The 17876-nt window shown below is 52.8% G+C and overlaps 2 protein-coding genes across 2 annotated transcripts in view; one reads left to right on the top strand and one right to left on the bottom strand.

Annotated features, from left to right (window-relative positions):
• The first annotated feature begins 6011 nt into the window (after positions 1 to 6011).
• Positions 6012 to 11251, top strand: PLA2G3 (phospholipase A2 group III). The gene is made up of 7 exons (XM_007953934.1): positions 6012 to 6535; positions 7451 to 7582; positions 7834 to 7968; positions 8212 to 8465; positions 9167 to 9296; positions 9402 to 9518; positions 11038 to 11251. Exons 1-7 carry the CDS (start codon positions 6012 to 6014, stop codon positions 11249 to 11251), a joined length of 1506 nt encoding a protein of 501 aa, XP_007952125.1.
• A 1835-nt stretch (positions 11252 to 13086) lies between these two features.
• Positions 13087 to 17876, bottom strand: part of INPP5J (inositol polyphosphate-5-phosphatase J) — a 9991-nt gene continuing 5201 nt past the window's right edge. Inside the window, exons 9-13 of the mRNA XM_007953932.2 lie at positions 14774 to 14911; positions 14562 to 14639; positions 14341 to 14445; positions 13559 to 13712; positions 13087 to 13448 (exon numbers count right to left, since the gene is read on the bottom strand). Coding sequence (XP_007952123.1) covers positions 13087 to 13448; positions 13559 to 13712; positions 14341 to 14445; positions 14562 to 14639; positions 14774 to 14911 — 837 coding nt within the window. The remainder of the gene's footprint in view (positions 13449 to 13558; positions 13713 to 14340; positions 14446 to 14561; positions 14640 to 14773; positions 14912 to 17876) is intronic.

The following is a 17876-nucleotide window of genomic DNA, read 5'->3' as shown; positions in this document are numbered from 1 at the left end:
TCTAGTTTTCAGTCACTGGTATTCAATGTGTCAAATCTTTTCTTCAGATGGTCTCTAATTCAGTTGGGATATAATAAAGGTCATGTTTTGGCTCTCATGGATTTGTTTTAATTTTCTTCAGCTTCAATTTGAATTTTCATATTAGCAATTGATGGTCTGTTCCACAGTCAGCTCCTGGCCTTGTTTTGGCTGAAGATATTGAGCTTCTCCATCGCCTCTTTCCACAGATGTAGTCAATCTTATCCCTGTGTATTCCTTCTGGTGAGGGCTATGTTTATAGCCATCATTTATGTTGTTCAATAAAGGCATCTGCAATGAATATGTCTTTGGTCTTGCAAAACTCTATCATATAATCTCCAGCATCATTTCTATCACCAAGACCATATTTTCCAACTACCAGTGATTCTTCTTTGTTTCCAACTTTCACATTCCAATCACCAGTAATAATCAATACATCTTGATTGCATGTTTGGTCAATTTCAAACTGTAGAAGTTGGTAAAAATCTTCAATTTCCTCATCTTTGGCTTTAGTGGTTTGTGCATAAATTAGAATAATAGTAGTATTAATTACCTCTAGGTGGGAGGGGAAGGGAGAAAACACTGCAAAAATGAAAAATAAATCAAACACTCTCAAAAAACAACAACAAAAAAGACTGAAACCCGTCCATTTCAGCTCACTAATGCCTAGGATATTGATCATTATGCTTTCCATTTCATTTTTGGCAACTTCCAATTTTCCTACATTCATACTTCATACATTCCACATTCTTATTATTAATGGATGTTTATGGCTGTTTCTTCCCATCCTGAGTTGTGCCCCCTCAGCAAATGGAGGTCCTGAAAGCTTTACTCCATCCAGGTCATTAGGGTCAATTCTACTTGAGGAGGCAGCTCCTCCCTAGTCGTTTTTTTGACTGCCTTCCAACCTGAGGGACTCATCTTCCAGCACTGTATCAGACAATGTTTCAGGGTTATCCATAAAGTTTTCCAGTAATATATCAGACAGTGTTTCATTGTTGTTCTTAAGGTTTTCATTGGCCAATTCTTTGAGAAGTGGATGGCTCCTTCCTTCTTCTGACTCTGTCTTAGTCTGGAAGCTCTGCTGAAACCTATCCACCATGGGTGATACTGCTGGTATTTGAAATATGGGTGACATAGCCTCCGGCCTCAAAGCAACACACAATACACCACAGTATGACAAACTAACAGACAACTGGTGATTTTTGAGATATAAAAAAGAGTATACAAGCAATGAAGGAAGCAGAGATGAGGGAAGAGAAATGCCAAGTCATATGAAGATTGCCGAGGAGCAAAGCTCAGAAGACACAACAGACAAGCCTTCCCCTAGAGCCAGCACTCTGAATTTTGATTTTAAGCCTCCTAAACTGTGAAAAAACAAACTTTCTTTTTGTTATGCCACCCACTTTTGGTATTTCTGTTATAAGGAGCTCTGGTGACATAGTACCCAAGGCATTTTACAGCTAACCAGAAGGTTGGTGGTTCAAAGCGACCAGCCACTCTGCAGAAGGAAGACTGGGCAATCTACTTCCATAAAGATTTACTGCCTCAGAAACCCAAAGGGGGTCACTATGACCCACTGCCATTGAGTCTATTCCAACTCATAGCGACCCTCTAGGACAGAACAGAACTGCCCCACAGTTTCCATCTTTATGGAATCAGACTGCCTCATCTTTCTCCCATGGAGCGGCTAGTGGCCACCAGCCTTTTGATTAGCAGTCAAATGCTTAAACACAATGCCACCAGAGCTCCTCCTATGGCAGCACTAGGTAACCGAAACAGCTTCTGTGCTCAATCTTGCTCCCTCCCCCTTTTCCAGACCTTTCCTGCAATAAATCTCCTGTACTTCTATCTGTGAGGTTGCACCTGGCATTCAGGCCCTGGTCTGGTCCCTTCAGGATACAAGGTCCCTCCCCACCTCACTAGAGCATGGTCTGTCCAGGGCCTCACCCTGTGCCTGGTGCATAGTAGACACTCAGTAACTGTTCTGAGTGAGCACAGAATGCTGGAGCTAGGCACTGCTTGCTCCATTCTCCTGGCACAGAGCAGCAGAGTCCTCTAGGCAGAGGGAGGGGCACCCAGCCAGGACCATAGGAGAAAGGCCCAGAGTTGGGGAGGCTTCATGGAGCAAGAGTCTGCCCTGAGGGGAGCAGACCTGGCTTCTCCCTTGTTCCACATCGGGACTTGCAGCAAGTCACTTCTCTTCTGGGGCTCACTCATCCATCTCTACAATGGGGTGAGAGACCTGCCCGGCCTGTCTCCCCAGGGAGGGGCATGGATGTGACATTAGATGAGGTCATGGCTAGAAAATGTGAACAGAAAGGACAAGGCACATGGTGGGCATCTCTGTGGTCCTGGGCCCTGGGTCCCAGTGGGCAGAGGGAGGGCAGCCAGAGAAGGAAGAAAGGAAAATCGATGAGAGGCAGAGGAGGAAATACAAAATGAGACACACAGAGAGATACACACAGAGAGAGAAACAACAGGATGGAGACAATGTGAGAGACAGAGAAGGAGGGAGTGATATGGAGTGTGCTTGTGTGTGTGTGCGCGTGTGCGTGTGTGTGTGTGTGTGTGAGAGAGAGAGAGACAGAGAGAGAGATGGGAAAGAGAAAATGAGTAGGGAGAGATGCACAGAAAGATACCCAAAGAGACCACACCAAAAACCAAGCTCATTGCCATTGAGTTGATTCCAACTCACAGCGACCCTCATTGGGTTTCCAAGGCTGTAAATCTTTATGGAAGCAGACTGCCCCATCTTTCTTCCATGGAGTGTCTAGTGGGTTTGAACCACTGACCTTTTGGTTAGCAGTCAAATACCTTAGTCACTACACCACCAGAGCTCCTTAGCAAGAGAAACAGGATGGAGAAAATATGAGAGACAGGAGAAGGAGGGACTATCATGGATCATGTGGTGTGTGTGTGTGTGTGTGTGTGTGTGTGAGGGAGAGAGAGAGATGGAGAGAATAAGAGTAGAGAGAGACAGAAGGGCAGGGAAAATGAGAAATCAGAAGGAAAGGAGGCAGAGAGAGAGTGTCTGAGACAAAGACAGGGAAACGGAGAGGAACAGTGACAAACTGCAAGGAGAGGCAGAGAGGAACAAAAAAGAGAAAGAAACTGGCAGAAAAAGAGAGGGAGACAGCAAGCTAGAGGAGACAGAAGGAAGTGATGAGAAGCAGAGCCAGAGAGGGAAAGAGACCAAGAGACAAAGAAAATGAGAGAGCTGTCAAAAGGAGACATAGTGATGGAGAGAGATGGGGTAGAAACACACAAAGGGGAGGGCGAAGGGAACACCTTCTCCCCGGCCCCCATCCCTCACTCCCCACTGGCACTCACCATGCACCCTCCCCCACCCTGGAGAGGTGGAGACTCAGGGGAAAGCCTTGGTCCCCTGGCATCTGCAGGACCCAGCTGTCCTGTTCTGCTGGTTTGCTCACTCCAACCTTCTGCACTGAGGCCTCTGATGGACCCAGTGATGGGAAGTAGGGCACTAGAGCCTGTTCCAGAGGCTGACAGGCGTGGTCACCCTGGTGGAGTCTGAAGGGAAAGCCCAGTGACACCCTCTTGAGGCCTGGGCAGGCACTGGCCTGGCTCCCTTTGGGACCAGACTGGAAAAGACCACAGAGATCAACTCCCAGCTCCTCACTGCACAGAGAAGGAAAGCCAGGCCCAGAAAGGGCCAGGGACAAGCTCTAAGTCAAACAGCCAGGCAGTGGCCTCGCTGGGACTGGATGTGGATGCTGAGGTCAAAAACCTTGGGTGTTGGTCTCCCTGGGCAATCACTTCTCGTCCAGGGATATCCTGAGGCTAAAGGAACAGGACAGGGTTCTGACAGTCAGGCTCAGTACCTAGTCTTACCCAAGCCCCATGGGGTGACTGTCACTATGTCCATGGCAGAGGTGAAGAGGAAACTGAGGCTCAGAGAAGTGAAGACTTGCCCAGGGCCACACAGATGGACCTGGCATGTCTGACCTGGAAAGTTATGTTCCTGCCATAGTAACGCAGGCAGGGAACGGTTGGAATCAGGACAATGAGGGCAGAGGTGGGTAGCAGTCCCTAGAATTGGGAAAATTCCAGAACATGGTTTTCCAATGTTGGAATTCTTCAGAAAGGAACCACCTTTGCTCAGTCACGGCTCTGTCCTTAGGAATCTGTGTATCCCACCACCTCTGCCCCCACCGGCCCTGCCCCCACCCACACCCACTTTCTTGACTTGAAATGAGTTTGGCTCCTGAGGCACCCCCACCACTTTCCTTTCTCCTTATTGTTCCCAGACAAGAGCCTTTGGGTCACAGGCCCAGGCTGGTACTAAGGCCATAGAGATGGGCTTGAACCCTCATCTCTGCCTGGGCTCCCCCTCACTGGGGTTCATACACAGAAAGAGACTCTATGGAGATTGAGGGGTGTTGGGGGAGCAGAAAGCTCATAAGGAGGTGGTCAGACAGATAAGTCCCTGCCCTGGCTAGCCCTGACCCCCGCCCCAGCAAAGCCCCCTAAGAGCGCCACACTCAGGCTCCAGCCCCTCCCTACCTAGGCCTGTGACCTGTGGTTTCCTCACCTCACTAAGTTGAGTTTCTTCACCTGCACTCTGACTGCAATCACTTCAGCTTCCCCTGATCGTTAAGGAGCTCTGGCGGTGCAGTGGGTAAGGCATTTGGCTGCTAAGTACAGGGTCGGCAGTTCAAACCCACCTGTTGCTCTGCAGGTGGAAGATGAGGCAATCTACTCCTATACAGATTTACAGCCTTGGAAACCATGTGGGACTCGCTATGAGTAATAACTGACACAATGGCTCCAAACCCACTGCCGTTGAGTCGGATCTGACTCATAGCGACCCCTCCTTGGGTTTCTGAGCCGGTATCACTATGGAAGTAGATTGCCCAACCTTTCTTCTGAGGAGTGGCTGGTGGGTTTGAACCACCAGCCTTCTGGTTAGCAATCAAGTGCCTTAGGCACTATGCCACCAGAGCTCCTGACGTATGGCAGTGGGTTTGATTTGAGTTTGGTTCCCTGATGACATAGTGCAATGGTCCCCAATAAAAGGACCCCTCCCTGCTGGAAGGACACATCTCTCTTGGGGACATATATGTTATTGTTGTTATGTGCCCTCGAGTCGGACCTGACTCATAGCATGGGGACATATATGATGACTGCATATCCCCCAGCTGGTTACAGTCCAGGGATGGAGGTACCGTAGCCCCAGAGTCTGGCCACCCTTGGCTCTTCTGGGGACCACAGTCCTTCCAAGGGGAGAGTGCCAGCCCCACCCACATTGCCCTCAAGTCCTGCTCCCACTGCGTCTCCACAGTTAGACCCGGAGAGCTGATCTTCCACCAGGGCAGGTGCTCAGAGTTCCAGGAAGTGGGAGCCCTGGGGCCCTGCCCCTGGATATGCCAAGAGCCTTTCCAAGGACCAGAACTGGAGAGGAAGCACCCAGGTGGTCAGGGGATGGGTATTCCTTTTCCCAGAAGCCCCTGAGCTCCAAGGGTGGTGGGCACAGAGCCCCAGCCCTGCCCTCACCTCTTCCACCCAGCTGTGATGACTGACTCATGGACTTCTGCCAGGCTGATGGAGGTGAGTGTGGCAGCCACTTCTGGGTAAGGGAACAAGAAGGGGCTCTGAGATCCTTGAACCTACTCCCTCTCCAGGGATATGCAGATGACTCCAGGCCCCACCAGTGCCCGGGACTTTGGCGCCCACAGACCCTTTATGGGCGGGGCCTGGCAGCAGGTGACTGGATGGCGCTGAGAAGGGCAGGGTGAGTGGGGGCGTGGGCCCCGGCAAGTACACTCCTTGGCCAATCAGCGGCCTGCGCGGCCGGTGGATTCAGTTACAGGCTCGAGATCACCCCACACTCCAGCCGCCTTCCTCCTCCTCCCGCAGCTCCATTCATTGGAGCCGCGGCACCTCTTCCGCTCGGCTGCAGAGGCTCCCTTGTAGGCTGACGGGGGCAGGCGTCCCTGGGGCTTTGTCTGACCACCCTGGGCCGGGGAGGGATGGGGGTTGTAGGGGCGCTGCTGGGGGTGCTGAGCTTCCTAAAGGTGGCTCTGGGAGACTCCCCTGCTCTCCGCTGGGACAGCACATCCTGCCACTTGTCTGCGCCCACGCCCGGTGGCCCCCTGGGGTACCTGAGCTTCCTAGGCAAGGATGCCCAGGGGCTGGCCCTGTTCCACGCCCGCTGGGATGGGCGTGGGAAGCTGCAGGCGTGTAGCCGGCAAGATGAGCGCGAGCTCACCACAGTCTTCCGTACCCTCTGTACGCATGAGACCACTCGGGGCGCCTTCACACACACCCCTGGGCCGGAGTTGCAGAGAGTCCTGAACACCCTTCAGAGTCAGTGGGCTGCCTGCCGAGGGCCCGGGGAGCCGCCAGCAGAGGCCAGGAAGAAGCGAGCCGCCGGACAGAATGGCGGGGGATGCCACCGGGCCAAGAGAGGCTGGACCATGCCTGGCACACTGTGGTGTGGCGTCGGGGACTCGGCCAGGAACTTCTCAGAGCTAGGTGAGCCCTGGGGTCCTGGGTAAGGGAGGAAGTACAGGCTTTAGTGTTGGCCCCCACTCTCCCAGGCTGTGTGTCCTTGGGGAAATGATTTAACCACTCTGAGCTTCAATGTCCTCATTTGTAAAGTGGAGGTGACAATGAGTCGCATCATGGGATGCTTAAAGGAGGTGACAGATGGAGAAGGGCCTGCTCAAACCTGGGAGTCCTCGTTAATCACCAAACCAAGGGAGGGAGCAAGTTGGAGTGGCTCCAGCAACTACTGAGCCAAAAAGCCACTAATAGCAGGCTTTGTGGCATAGAGCTCAAAGACCTCGGTTCAAATCCCAGCTCAACACGTACAAGGTGGGCAAGTCCCTTGTCCTCTCTGGACCTCAGTCCTCTCATCTATAGAATGGAGCCAGTGCCGCCGTGAAGGCTTCCATGAACTTGGGTGTGGGCAGCGCTGAAATAACAGTGCTGTTGCTCAGACGGTGATAAACTCAGTGCCTTTTTTTCTGCTCTTGGCACAAGCTGCCTGTGCATTTACACGGAGGGCTGAAGGAAGAGGGCTTGGCACCTGCGTTGGAGCAGGTTGGCATCCTGGCAACACCTCATCATGCCAGCAAGAAAAGGCACACCCTGTCTTCCTGCATTCTGTGCCACGCACATTCCTAACTTTGGATTTTATTGGGTGTGAGCACGGGAACTCTGGAGGCAGATTCCAGTTCTTCCCGTGTGTTTCTGGGTGGCCTCCCAGCATCAGCACCTTCACACCAGGGCCGTGGGCCTTAGCACTCTCTTCAGGTTTTCCAGTTGTAAGAATTCTACAGAGGAAGAGTAACAGGCTTGCAGGGCATCCATGCCAGGGCCGCGCTCTTGATAGCATGTGGGTGTAGCTAGTGTGTGGTGTCCAGAACTCTGCTGAGCTAGCACCCCCCCCTCCCCTCCCTGCAAGGGTCTTCCAGGGCCCCGATCTCTGCTGCCGGGAACACGACCGCTGCCCACAGAACATCTCACCCTTCCAGTACAACTATGGCATCCGAAACTACCGCTTCCACACCATTTCCCACTGCGACTGTGATGCCAGGTGAGTGGCAGGCACGGAGGGCTGGGGGCACAGGGCTCAGCAGAGTTGGCCCAGTTTCTGGGTGCAGACTCTGGAATTCCAGAAGCTTCTTCAGGATGCGTTAGTCTGGACCCCAGTGTGCAGGTGGGAGAGCTGAGGCCTGAGAGAAGGGACTCTTGGGCCCCAGGCCATCTGGCTGGTGGTGTTAGGGTGTGGACTGGGGGCCAGGTGGCCCTCTGTGGTCCGGAGACCTGAATGCCAGCTCTGGGCAGGTTCCAGCAATGCCTGCGGAACCAGCGTGACTCCATCTCGGACATCGTGGGTGTGGCCTTCTTCAACATCATGGAGATCCCCTGCTTCGTCCTGGAACGGCAGGAGGCCTGTGTGGAGTGGTACTGGTGGGGCGGGTATGCAACTGCTCTCCCTGAGCCCCTTCCCAGCCGAGGAGCAGCCTCCAAGCCTGAGGAGGGAGGCCATCTGTCTGTCCGTCCTGCCTGTCCAGGATGCAGACCCTCCCTGGTGCCCCCCCCCCCATAGTCCAGTGAGAGACAGGTGGGACTGGTAGAGTCTTGGCTCCATGGAGACAACCCCAGGGCCTTCTAGGAAAGGGAATTCCAGATCACTAACTGCCACCGGTTGCCATCCCCCAGGTGTAGGACCTATGGTTCAGCCCCCCTTGCCCGCCTCCAGCCCAGGACATTCTACAATGCCTCCTGGAGCTCCTCTCCGGGAGCCACCCCCCTGACTCCCAGTCCGGCCTCCAGCAAGGCCAGAAAAAAGCAACACCCTCAGAAGTGGTCACCACAGCTGGAAAGGCCCAAGCACCTCAGCAAAGTCAGCAGCACAACCCTGCGGGTGCCCCGTCCCGGCCTCCAGGGGCCACGGAACGGCCTAAAACCCAAAGGTGAGCTCAGGGCCCAACCCAGCTGGGCCTGTGACCTGCACTGTAGGTGCAATCGCCTTTCCTGGAAGACAGGTGGCTGCAGGGTAACGTTTGGCTTGGGAACACAGCCCCTCCCTGCTGGAAGGACTCCTGTCTCTTGGGGCTCCTAGCATGAAGAGGTGTGTGTCACCTCCCGTCCTGTTCTACACTCCTCTCAGAGTGTCCCCACCACTCCCATTCCATCAAATCACAATGCAGCCAGAGGGGTTTTCATAAACCATCAACTTGACCGTGTCACCCCCTGCTCGAACTCTTGCCGTGGCTCCTCTTTCCTTCAGCTGATGACACCCCATCACCCTCAGGCTCTGGACCGACAGACCGTACCCCAGAGTAGAAGCTCCAAGTCCACAGACTTCATTTGCTCACTCACGAGTCGAGTGCTCTCAGCCACCTCTGGGCCTTTGCAAGTGCTGTTCTGCCTGGAGTGTTTGTCACTTCCTGATTCAGCCAGAGCCTGGAAGCCTCTGCCTCCAGGAAGCCTTCCCTAACCAGCCCCGCTCAGCACTTGGGTACAGCCCTGGAGGACATGCAGAGTAGGAACCACAGGAACTGTGTGTGTGTGTGAGAGAGAGTATGGTTGCCAAGGTGGCACCTGGATGGTGGTGCAGTGATGGGGATGCCCTGAGTCACTGGGCTTCCCTCACCACTGCTCCCGCCCCCAGCTGCTCACCAGGCTTGCCGTAGCTTCCGCCACCTGGACCTATGTGAGCACAGGATCGAGCCCCGGGAGACCAAGTTTCAGCTGCTCAACAGTGCCCACCAGCCCCTCTTCCATTGCAATTGCACACGTCGGTGAGGCCTGCTCAGACTCTGGGGGTGGGTCCCTGCTGCCAGGCCCTGGGATGGGGCCCCTGGCTGGCGCAGCGCTTCTTGGCCTGAGCCTGCCTCTGCCCACAGCCTGGCGCGCTTCCTGAGGCTCCACAGCCCACCAGTGGGCACCAACACACTTTGGGAACTGCCGGGCCAGAGCTGCTTCAAGCTGGCTCCTCCCCTGGACTGTGCTGAGGACAAAAGGTGAGTGACAGGAAGGCTGGGTGGGGCATAAGAGACCCTCACCCCTCCATAGGCTTGGCCGAGGGGGCGTAAGAGGGGGCCAGGGGCCTCTGAGCTCACTGTCATCACCCCCTCTTCGCCACCCTGGTCCAGCTGGAGCTCTGCAGTTGGCCCATGTGAGTGGCATCTCTCCTCAGTCATTTACCTCCTACATGACCTTATCAAGTTGCTTGATCTTTTTTTTTTTTTTTTTTTAATTTTTATTGTGATTTGGGTGAAAGTTTACAGAGCAAATTCATTTTCCATACAGCAATTCATAGACATTTTGCTTCACAACATTGACTGCATTTCCCCACAATGCAACAGCTCCTTTCCCCCTTCTTCCCTGTAGCTACCTCTTCCCTGTGTCCTTCTTTCCTATGCATTCCTGCGCCTTGAGCTATTTCCCTATGCACAATACTGCCCTTCTGATCTCCCATGATTGATCTAAGGAGTGTATCTACCTGATATAAATGTTCACCCCATATGCTTGTCTATTGCCTGGGTGGAAGCCACAGGAATGAGTTCAGTTCCAGACCTGAAGGGTAACTAGGGGCCATACATAGTCTTGGGGGTCTCACCAGGCTCTATCAGACCAGTCAACCTGGTCTTTTTAAATTTTATTTTATGATTCTGAGTTTAGTTCCATATTGTTCTCCCACTCTATCCAGTACCTCCTGCACTAATCCCTTTCCAAGTGGTTGCAGAGGTAGCCAGGCACCATCTTGCTCTTTGGTTTCATGGTCAGACAGGCTGAAGTTTGCTTCGACTACTAGTCCCTTGGACTAATTGTTTCCATGGATCTTTGGTTTTCTTCATTCTTCTGTGTTCTGAATGAGGAGAGACCTATCGTTGCATCTAGATGGCCACTTGCAAGCTTTTAAGACCCCAGTCACTACTCACCAAAGTAAAACGTAGATCAATGTTGTGTAGTATGTTATGCCAATTGAGCTTGATGTTCCCTGCGACCATGGTTCCAAACCCACAGGTCCAACAACTTGCTCCACCAGGGTGCCTAAGAAGTTATCATAACTTTGCCCCATTAGTTCTAGTTACATGGACATTCTTAAGCACACACAAATACATATGTAGAAATAGCGCTTGAGTTTTCTGAGCCTCCATTTCCTTATCTGAAATTGGTTGTGGAAGCCAAGGAGATGGTGCTTGTGTTGCACTTAGCCCAAGGCTTGTCTGCTTGCTTAACTCTTAACCCTGATTCACAGTTGCATTTGATTCTGATCCTGAAAGCCAGCCACTGTGATCCTGCCCATTTTGCAGGGGAGGAAACCAAGGCCTAGGCTGGGTCCAAGGCCCCACAGCCACCTAGTTAATGTAGAATCCTGGCCTCAGCCCAGGGTTTATTCTGCCCCCTCCTAGGTGTAACCCTGTCTCCCTTCTTTGCTGGTGGCCCTGGCCCCACCTCTACTCTCTCTGGGCCTCAGTCTCTCCACCTGGGATCCTTGTCAGTCTGACCACCTGCACCATTCTTCTCTCCCCACAGCTGTCCCGGAGGCCCTAGGGCCATCCAAGTGTCTGCTCGACACTTACGGCGGCTTCAACAGAAGCGACTCCAGGTCTGGGATGCAGGCCCGGAAGAGGGACAGGTATGGCCTTCAGAGCACCCAGGAACCCCTGTGACATTCTACAACCAGTGCCTGCAGCTGACCCAGGCAGCACAGAGCCCCACTGGGCAGCAGAAAGCCTGGACCCAGTGATCTCAGTTGCAGCTCTCCTGGGTACCAGCCTGGACCTTGACCTTGACTTTGGCTTTGCCAGGCCCTGGGGGCCTCCGCTCCCTCTCCATGGGTTAGACTGAAGCATGGCAGGGGTTTTTGTGGGCAACCAGAGGTTGGAAGGGGAGGACCCCATGGCCTAAGTGCTGATCAATGTCTCCTGCTGCTGTGGGTGACCTTGGGCTGGTGATGCATCCCCTCTGTGGTAGGATGTGTTGTTCAGAAGAAAGGCCTCTCTGAGGCCCTGGGCGTGGACCTTGCTAGGCAACTTCTCATTCAGATGGGAAGGTGGAGGAGGTAACTTATTGCAGTAGTCCAAGAGGTACAGCCCAGGGGAGTATACTCATGTCACAAAATTAGTATGTGTCTCATGGACCCCAGTGGTGCCTGGCTGCTGCAGGGATGCCTGAGCAGCAGGTGGGGAAAGAGGGATGTCACACAGGTGCCTGTGTCTTAATCCATGACAGGGACACTGGGGAGGGGCCACTTGACAGCTGTTGCGTCTCTCCTAGCCCAGCCCTGGACCACTCTGCCCTAAATCTAAATTCAATTCTCCCTCTGCTCCTGAGAAAGGGACACCCCTGTCCCCTTCACTCTGAGCTTCCTCTGAAAAAGGGGGTTGTAAACTGGAGCTACCTCATAGGGTTGTTGAGGATTAAGTGAACCAGAACATGTCCAGAGCTTGTTGTTGTTGTTGTTGTTGTTTGCCATCGAGTCGGCCCCGATGTCCAGAGCTTAGCACCTAGGAAATATTCCCTCCCTCCAATGCACAGCCATTAGGTGTCTGATCTTGAGAGGCTGTGGTAGTTATGTGTCAACTAGGCTGGGCCTGGTTTTCAGTGGCTGGACAGTTGGATGTAGTTATTCCCCATGGTGAGATTGGTAATTAACTCCATGGTGGAATCGACTAGAGCAGCTGAGTAGCTGCTTTAGGGATGTCTCCTTCTAGTATATAAGAACTTTGAGAAAGGTCTCCAGCTTTCGGCACACTTGAACACTGCATGTAGCTGACTTGTTGTTCAGTAGCCTGCCAATCTTGGGACTGTTAATGGGACTTGAATCAACGGCCTGCTGTGTGGTCTGGTAGTATCAGGACTATGCCATTTAACTTGTCAACCTTGGGTTTGTCAGCCTCAGCAGCTGGTAGCTGCCTGAGTTAGAGACACCTCCAGCTCCAGTGGGCCAGAAGCAAGAGGCAGAACTGAAGCCCAAGGTCAAGGGGCTTTCACCTAGCCCCTAGACCTGGCACTTTGAACTTGGGACTTCTAGCCCCCAAAACTGTAAGAGAATAAATTTCTGTTTGCTAAAGCCATCCCATTTGTGGTATTTATGTTAGAGCAGCACTCAGTAACCAAAACAGAGGCTTATAGTCCTCTCGGAGGCTTCAGTGTCCTTACCTGTGAAGTGGTTCTAAGAACGGGATGTGAACCCACAGCATTGTGATGCAGATGAAAGAGATAATGTGTGTAATGTAAATGTCAGTTTTCTCCCCCCTCTACCTTTGGAGTCCCTTCCTCTGACATAACCACCTCCACCCTGCTAACAAGTTAGGAAAGAGACAGAAGTGGTGCTAGAGAATTTAATTCCTAACGATGACATCCCGGATGGGACATCTGCCAGAGTTCCCACCTCCATCCCAGATGGAGGCCAGGATGGAGCTTTGCTGATTGTCACAGTTGAGATGCGGTGGCCGAGTTTTGGGGGCCCCAGGTGACCACCCCAGGTGTGCAGATTGAGCTGGAACAGCAGCAGGAAAGAGGCAGGCGGGTTTGCGGGAGATTGGGACAAAGAGGGCAGATGGGTCCACACTCTGCCTCTCAGGGACCCAGGCCCCCCTCCTCCAGCCCCTGCTGGCCCTGAGGACTGGGAGACAGGCTGCTGGAGACTGGGGTATCCGGATCAGGTCCCCAAGAGCCGCTGCGACTGCTGCCACCAGGGTCTACGCTTTCCAGGCGCAAGGCGGGCAGCAGGCCCAGGCTTCGAGGCACAGCTGGTGGGAAGGCCCAGGGGCCAGGCAACCTGGAGGGCACCTCCTCACTACTGCCCTGGCTGCTGCTACCACTACTTCTGTCAGGAGCTACCCGGGGCAGACGGCGGCTCTGAGGAGAGGGGCTGCGGCTGGCACCACGGCGTTCTCGGGATGAGGGTCGAAGGGCAAGGCCAGGGAAGCGGGCCAGACCTGGGCTGCGGGAGCCAAGGTGGTGAGCGCCGGTGGCCACATCTGTCGGAGCCTGGCTTCGGCCCTCGGCCCGCTGGCCAGCCGCGCTCGCTAGAGTAGCCGGGCCAGACCTGGGCTGCGGCTTCGGTGCCGTTTAGACTTGCCAGGGCTGGGGCTGCGGGACTTGGGTGCAAGTAGTTCCAGGGTGCTGTCATCCTCATCCTCTGAGCTGGCCCCCGAGCTGTCTGTGCTGCTGCTAGCCAACTCCGAGGTAGGCAGCGAGATCTGAGGGGAACCATGGTTACTGGTGTACCTCGTCCCCCCAACCCAGCTACTAAAGCTTCTTGGAACCCGTTATGAGTTGAATTGTGTACCCCAAAAATATATATTGGAAATGCAAGCCTCTATGCCTTCAGTTATAATCCCATTTGGGAAGTGGTCGTCTTTGTTATGTTAATGAGATAGGATCAATGTAGGGTATGTCTCGTGTCAATCTCTTTTGAGATATAAAAGAGATTAAACTAGCCAGCAGAGCAGAGATGAAGGAAGAGAGATGTCCAGCTATGTGAAGATCTCCTAGGAGCAGAAACTTAAAGAGATAAAGAGCTAACAGAGAAAGAAAGCCTTCCCCAGAGCCAGAACCCTGAATTCAGACTTCTAACCTCCTGAACTGTGAGAAAATAAATGCGTTTGTTATAACCACCCATCTGTGGTATTTCTGTTATAGCAGCACTAGATGACTAAGATACCACCCCCACCTTTCCCCTTGGAGGACCAGTTGACCTCCCAGGGAGGTCAGTCTGAGGAATTTGAACAGCATCTCTGGGCATCTCCGACCCACAGTCTGAGACAACATAGGAGTGTGACCCTCTAGTACCTCATACCTAGCTAGCCCAAGACTCAGTTTCCTTACCTGGAAGGGTTCAGTGACACCAATGAGGATGCTGTGGTTGTGGCTGTAGTAGCCCAGGATGAAGTCTCCATGGCCCTTGGGCAGTGATTCCTCACTGAACGTCACCTGGTGGGCCCAGGGTATTGGTGGAGGATGGAGTCAGAGGCAGCCTCAAGGGCACCCAAGCCGAGCTCTGAGCCCCTAATGACAATGGCAACCCCCCTCCCCCCTCCCCTAAGTACCTGGTAGACGTGCCCATCCACATCCTCATGTTTGGCCCACACGTAAGCCACGTAGTCCTTGCAGTGGCGGAAACCCACCTGGGGTGAGAAGATTGGGGGTTGTGACCCCAAATGCCTGCCTCTGGGTACAACATCAAACTCTAGGCAAACCAGGGACCCCACCTTAGTGCCCCTTCCTGCCCAGAGTGGCTGATCGCCCTTGCCATTCTCACCCGGTACAAGCCGATCCAGTCCCAGGAGCTGCGGGCGAACACTGTTTCGATGTGGTACCTGACCACAGCCTGCTCTGGCCTCACCCACTCATCGGCCACCTCCAACCGCACCAGAGGCATGTCGTCCCTGAAGGCAAACTGCCCAGGCAAGTCGAGGGCAGGGACAACATAGGACTGTGACCCTCTAGGTACCTCATGGACTTAGGGCATCAGATCTTAGAGTCACACAGAGCAACAGAGACAAAGGACCTTTGAGCCACTGGGAAACTAACGCAGAACCAGTCTGGGCTCCCTGCCCACAGCCTCCTTAAGCTATGTGGCCCTGGGAGGGTTACTTAACCTCTCTGAAAGCCAAGATCCTTGTCTATATTTAACACTTAGAGTGTTCCGTAGATTCACTGAGATACCATAAGCTTCCTAGAATATAGTAGGAACTCCACAAATGATCTGCTTATATGCTAGCAATGCAGGCAGGGAAATCCCATGAGGCATTGGGTCTCCGGGAGTACGAGCCCTGGATGGAAGCTGGAGCTCTCAGTTCATTTCCAGGCCCTGCCACTAACTTGCTGTGTGACCTCAGGTAAGCACCTAGCCACCCCAAGACTCACTTTCCCCATTTGTACTAAGGGACCATTAACTATTACTTAGTCATCAGTCCATGGGAAGAAATTAGAGCCATGAGTATCCTCCCCTGAGAGCCATCCCAGGCTGCTCAGGGGGGTCACCTGTGTGGATGGGGTTTCCCAAGGTGGTGAACAGCTAGAGTATTGGCTCCACCTCTGTCCCTGAGGGAAGGGCTCAGGTAGTGCCAGCCTCAGGCCTTTGTCTGCTCCCTGGAGTATCTGGTTTCGAGTTCCCCCCTCCTTCCTTAGCCTCCCAGCCAACTGCTCTAGAAGAAACCAGCACATTCTCTTCTTGCTCCCAGGGTGGTGGTGTTGTTAGGGGCCATGGAGTCAGCTCCCTCTCACAGTGACCCTATGTACAACAGAACAAAACACTGCCGGGTCGTGTGCCATCCCCACAATCCTTGCTATACTTCAGCCCATTGCTGCAGCCACGATGTCAACCCATCTTGTTGAGGGTCTTGCCCTTTATCACTGACTCTCCACTTTACCAAGTGTGATGTCCTTCTCCACGGAGTAGTCCCTTCTTCTGGGAAAAAGGGGCCATCCACTTCTCAAAGAATGGGCCAGTGAAAACCTTATGAGCAGCAGTGAAACACTGTCTGATATAGTGCTGGTAAACTTTATGAATAGCCCTGAAACTTTGTCCAATATAGTGCCGGAAGATGAGTCCCTCAGGGCAGAAGGCACTCAAAACACAATGAGGGAAGAGCTGCCTCCTCAAAGTAGCAACCAAAACCAACAATCAAACTCACTGCTGTAGAATCGTTTTGACTCATAGCGACCCCTCCTTGAGTTTCCAAGGCGGTAGGTATCTCTATGGAGGGAGCTCTGGTAGCATAGTGCCTAAGGCACTTGACTGCCAACCAGAAGGCTGGCGGTTCAAACCCACCAGCCACTCCTCGGAAGGAAGATGGGGCAATCTACTTCCGTAGTGATACTGCCTCGGAAACGCAAGGAGGGGTCGCTATGAGTCGGGTCTGACTCGACGGCACATAACAACAACAACAACATCTCTATGGAAGTAGATTGCCCAATCTCAAAGTAGAGTCTATCTTAATGACATGGATGGAGTAAAGCTTTTAGGACTTCCATTTGCTGATGAAAGGAGCTCTGGTGGTGCAGTGCCTAAGGCATCTGATTGCTAACCAGAAGGTTGGCGGTTCAAACCCACCAGCCACTCTGTGGCAGGAAGACTGGGCAATCTACTTCGGTAAAGATTTACTGCCTTGCAAACCCAAAGAGGGTTGCTATAAGTCAGAATTGACTCGATGGCAGTGAATTTGGTTTTGATTTTATTTGCTGATGTGGCACGACTCAAAATGGGAAGAAACAGGTGCTCCCAGGGTGGGTCCTTGGAAACGCCCTCCAAAGCCTTGCAAGGTTAACAACCCCACCACCCCCTAGCCCCATTCTAACTGCATTGCCTTAGGCAAGGAAGTTAAGCTCTGTGAGTCTCAGTTTCCCTCACCAGTAAATGGAGAAGAGTTGGGGCATCTAAGGGCTACTGAGGCTTTTCAAAGGAAGGGCAAGTGTACAGTGCCCTGTGTAGGCCCTGGCACATGGTAGATGCTCAACAGGTGACATTTTTAAAGGCCCTTGTGGAGGACAGTGTGGGGTGCCCAAAGGAGTAGTTTCCAAGGTGAGGTCCCTGACTGAGGGTGAAGCTTCACGCCCGAGCCCTTTACCAGAGGTCACAAGAGGCCAAGCACGGGCAAATTTCCATTCCCTGTTGAGGACACTGGCCAGTGTCCCACTGATGGACCACGTGACATAGTTACCAGGGGAAACAGTCTCTGGCTTACAGGGCTCCCCCTTATCAGATCAAGAGAATCAAGAGTCCAGAGTTGGGTTTCAGGGCTGAAAAGATGGTATCTATTCCATTCTGTCACCCAGCCTGTGCATCACCTAAGGCACGGGCCTCCTCTTCCTCTAGGGACCTCAGTTTCCCCACTGAACAGCACAATGGTCTTTCTAACATTCTAAGATTTCTTCCCTTCTCACTTTGGCAACCAGGGACCTCAACCCTAAATACAATGCTGAATTATATAGTACCTATTTAAAGTTTAGGGGTTTTTTTCTCCCTAATATCTTTACTCCGTCTGTCATTTTTATTTAAAAAAAAAAAACAAAAAAACTCATTGCCATCAAGTCACCGAATCACCGAATCAGTGACCACACAGGGCAGAGTAGAGCTGCCCCCATAAGTTTCTAAAGCTGAAAATCTTCATGGAAGCAAATTGCTACATCTCTCTCCCACAGAGAAGTTGGTGGCTTCAGATAGTTGATCCTTTGGTTATCAGTAGAGCGCTTTACCACTGAGTCACCAGGGTTCCTTTATCACTTTTTTTTTTTTTTTTTAGTGGTTTCCACTGTTTTTGAAGGTTTATACAGTGCCTAAGGCATTTGGTAACATAGTGGCTAAAAGCACTTGACTGCTAACCAGAAGGCTGGCGGTTCAAACCCACCAGCCACTCCTC

This window comes from Orycteropus afer, unplaced genomic scaffold (assembly GCF_000298275.1).
Source record: "Orycteropus afer afer isolate SDZICR_OR568_19922 unplaced genomic scaffold, OryAfe1.0 scaffold00420, whole genome shotgun sequence".
NCBI classification, from domain to species: Eukaryota; Metazoa; Chordata; class Mammalia; order Tubulidentata; family Orycteropodidae; genus Orycteropus; species Orycteropus afer.
The sequence above is the reverse complement of the archived record's forward strand: the minus strand, read 5'-3'. Positions and strand labels throughout refer to the sequence as shown.

Coding starts and splice junctions, on each gene's coding strand:
- PLA2G3 (XM_007953934.1), top strand. CDS start 6,012: ATGGGGGTTGTAGGGGCGCTGCTGGGGGTGCTGAGCTTCCTAAAGGTG. Junction 8,466..9,166: donor GAACGGCCTAAAACCCAAAG/GTGAGCTCAGGG, acceptor TCCCGCCCCCAG/CTGCTCACCAGGCTTGCCGT. Junction 9,519..11,037: donor GACTGTGCTGAGGACAAAAG/GTGAGTGACAGG, acceptor CTCTCCCCACAG/CTGTCCCGGAGGCCCTAGGG.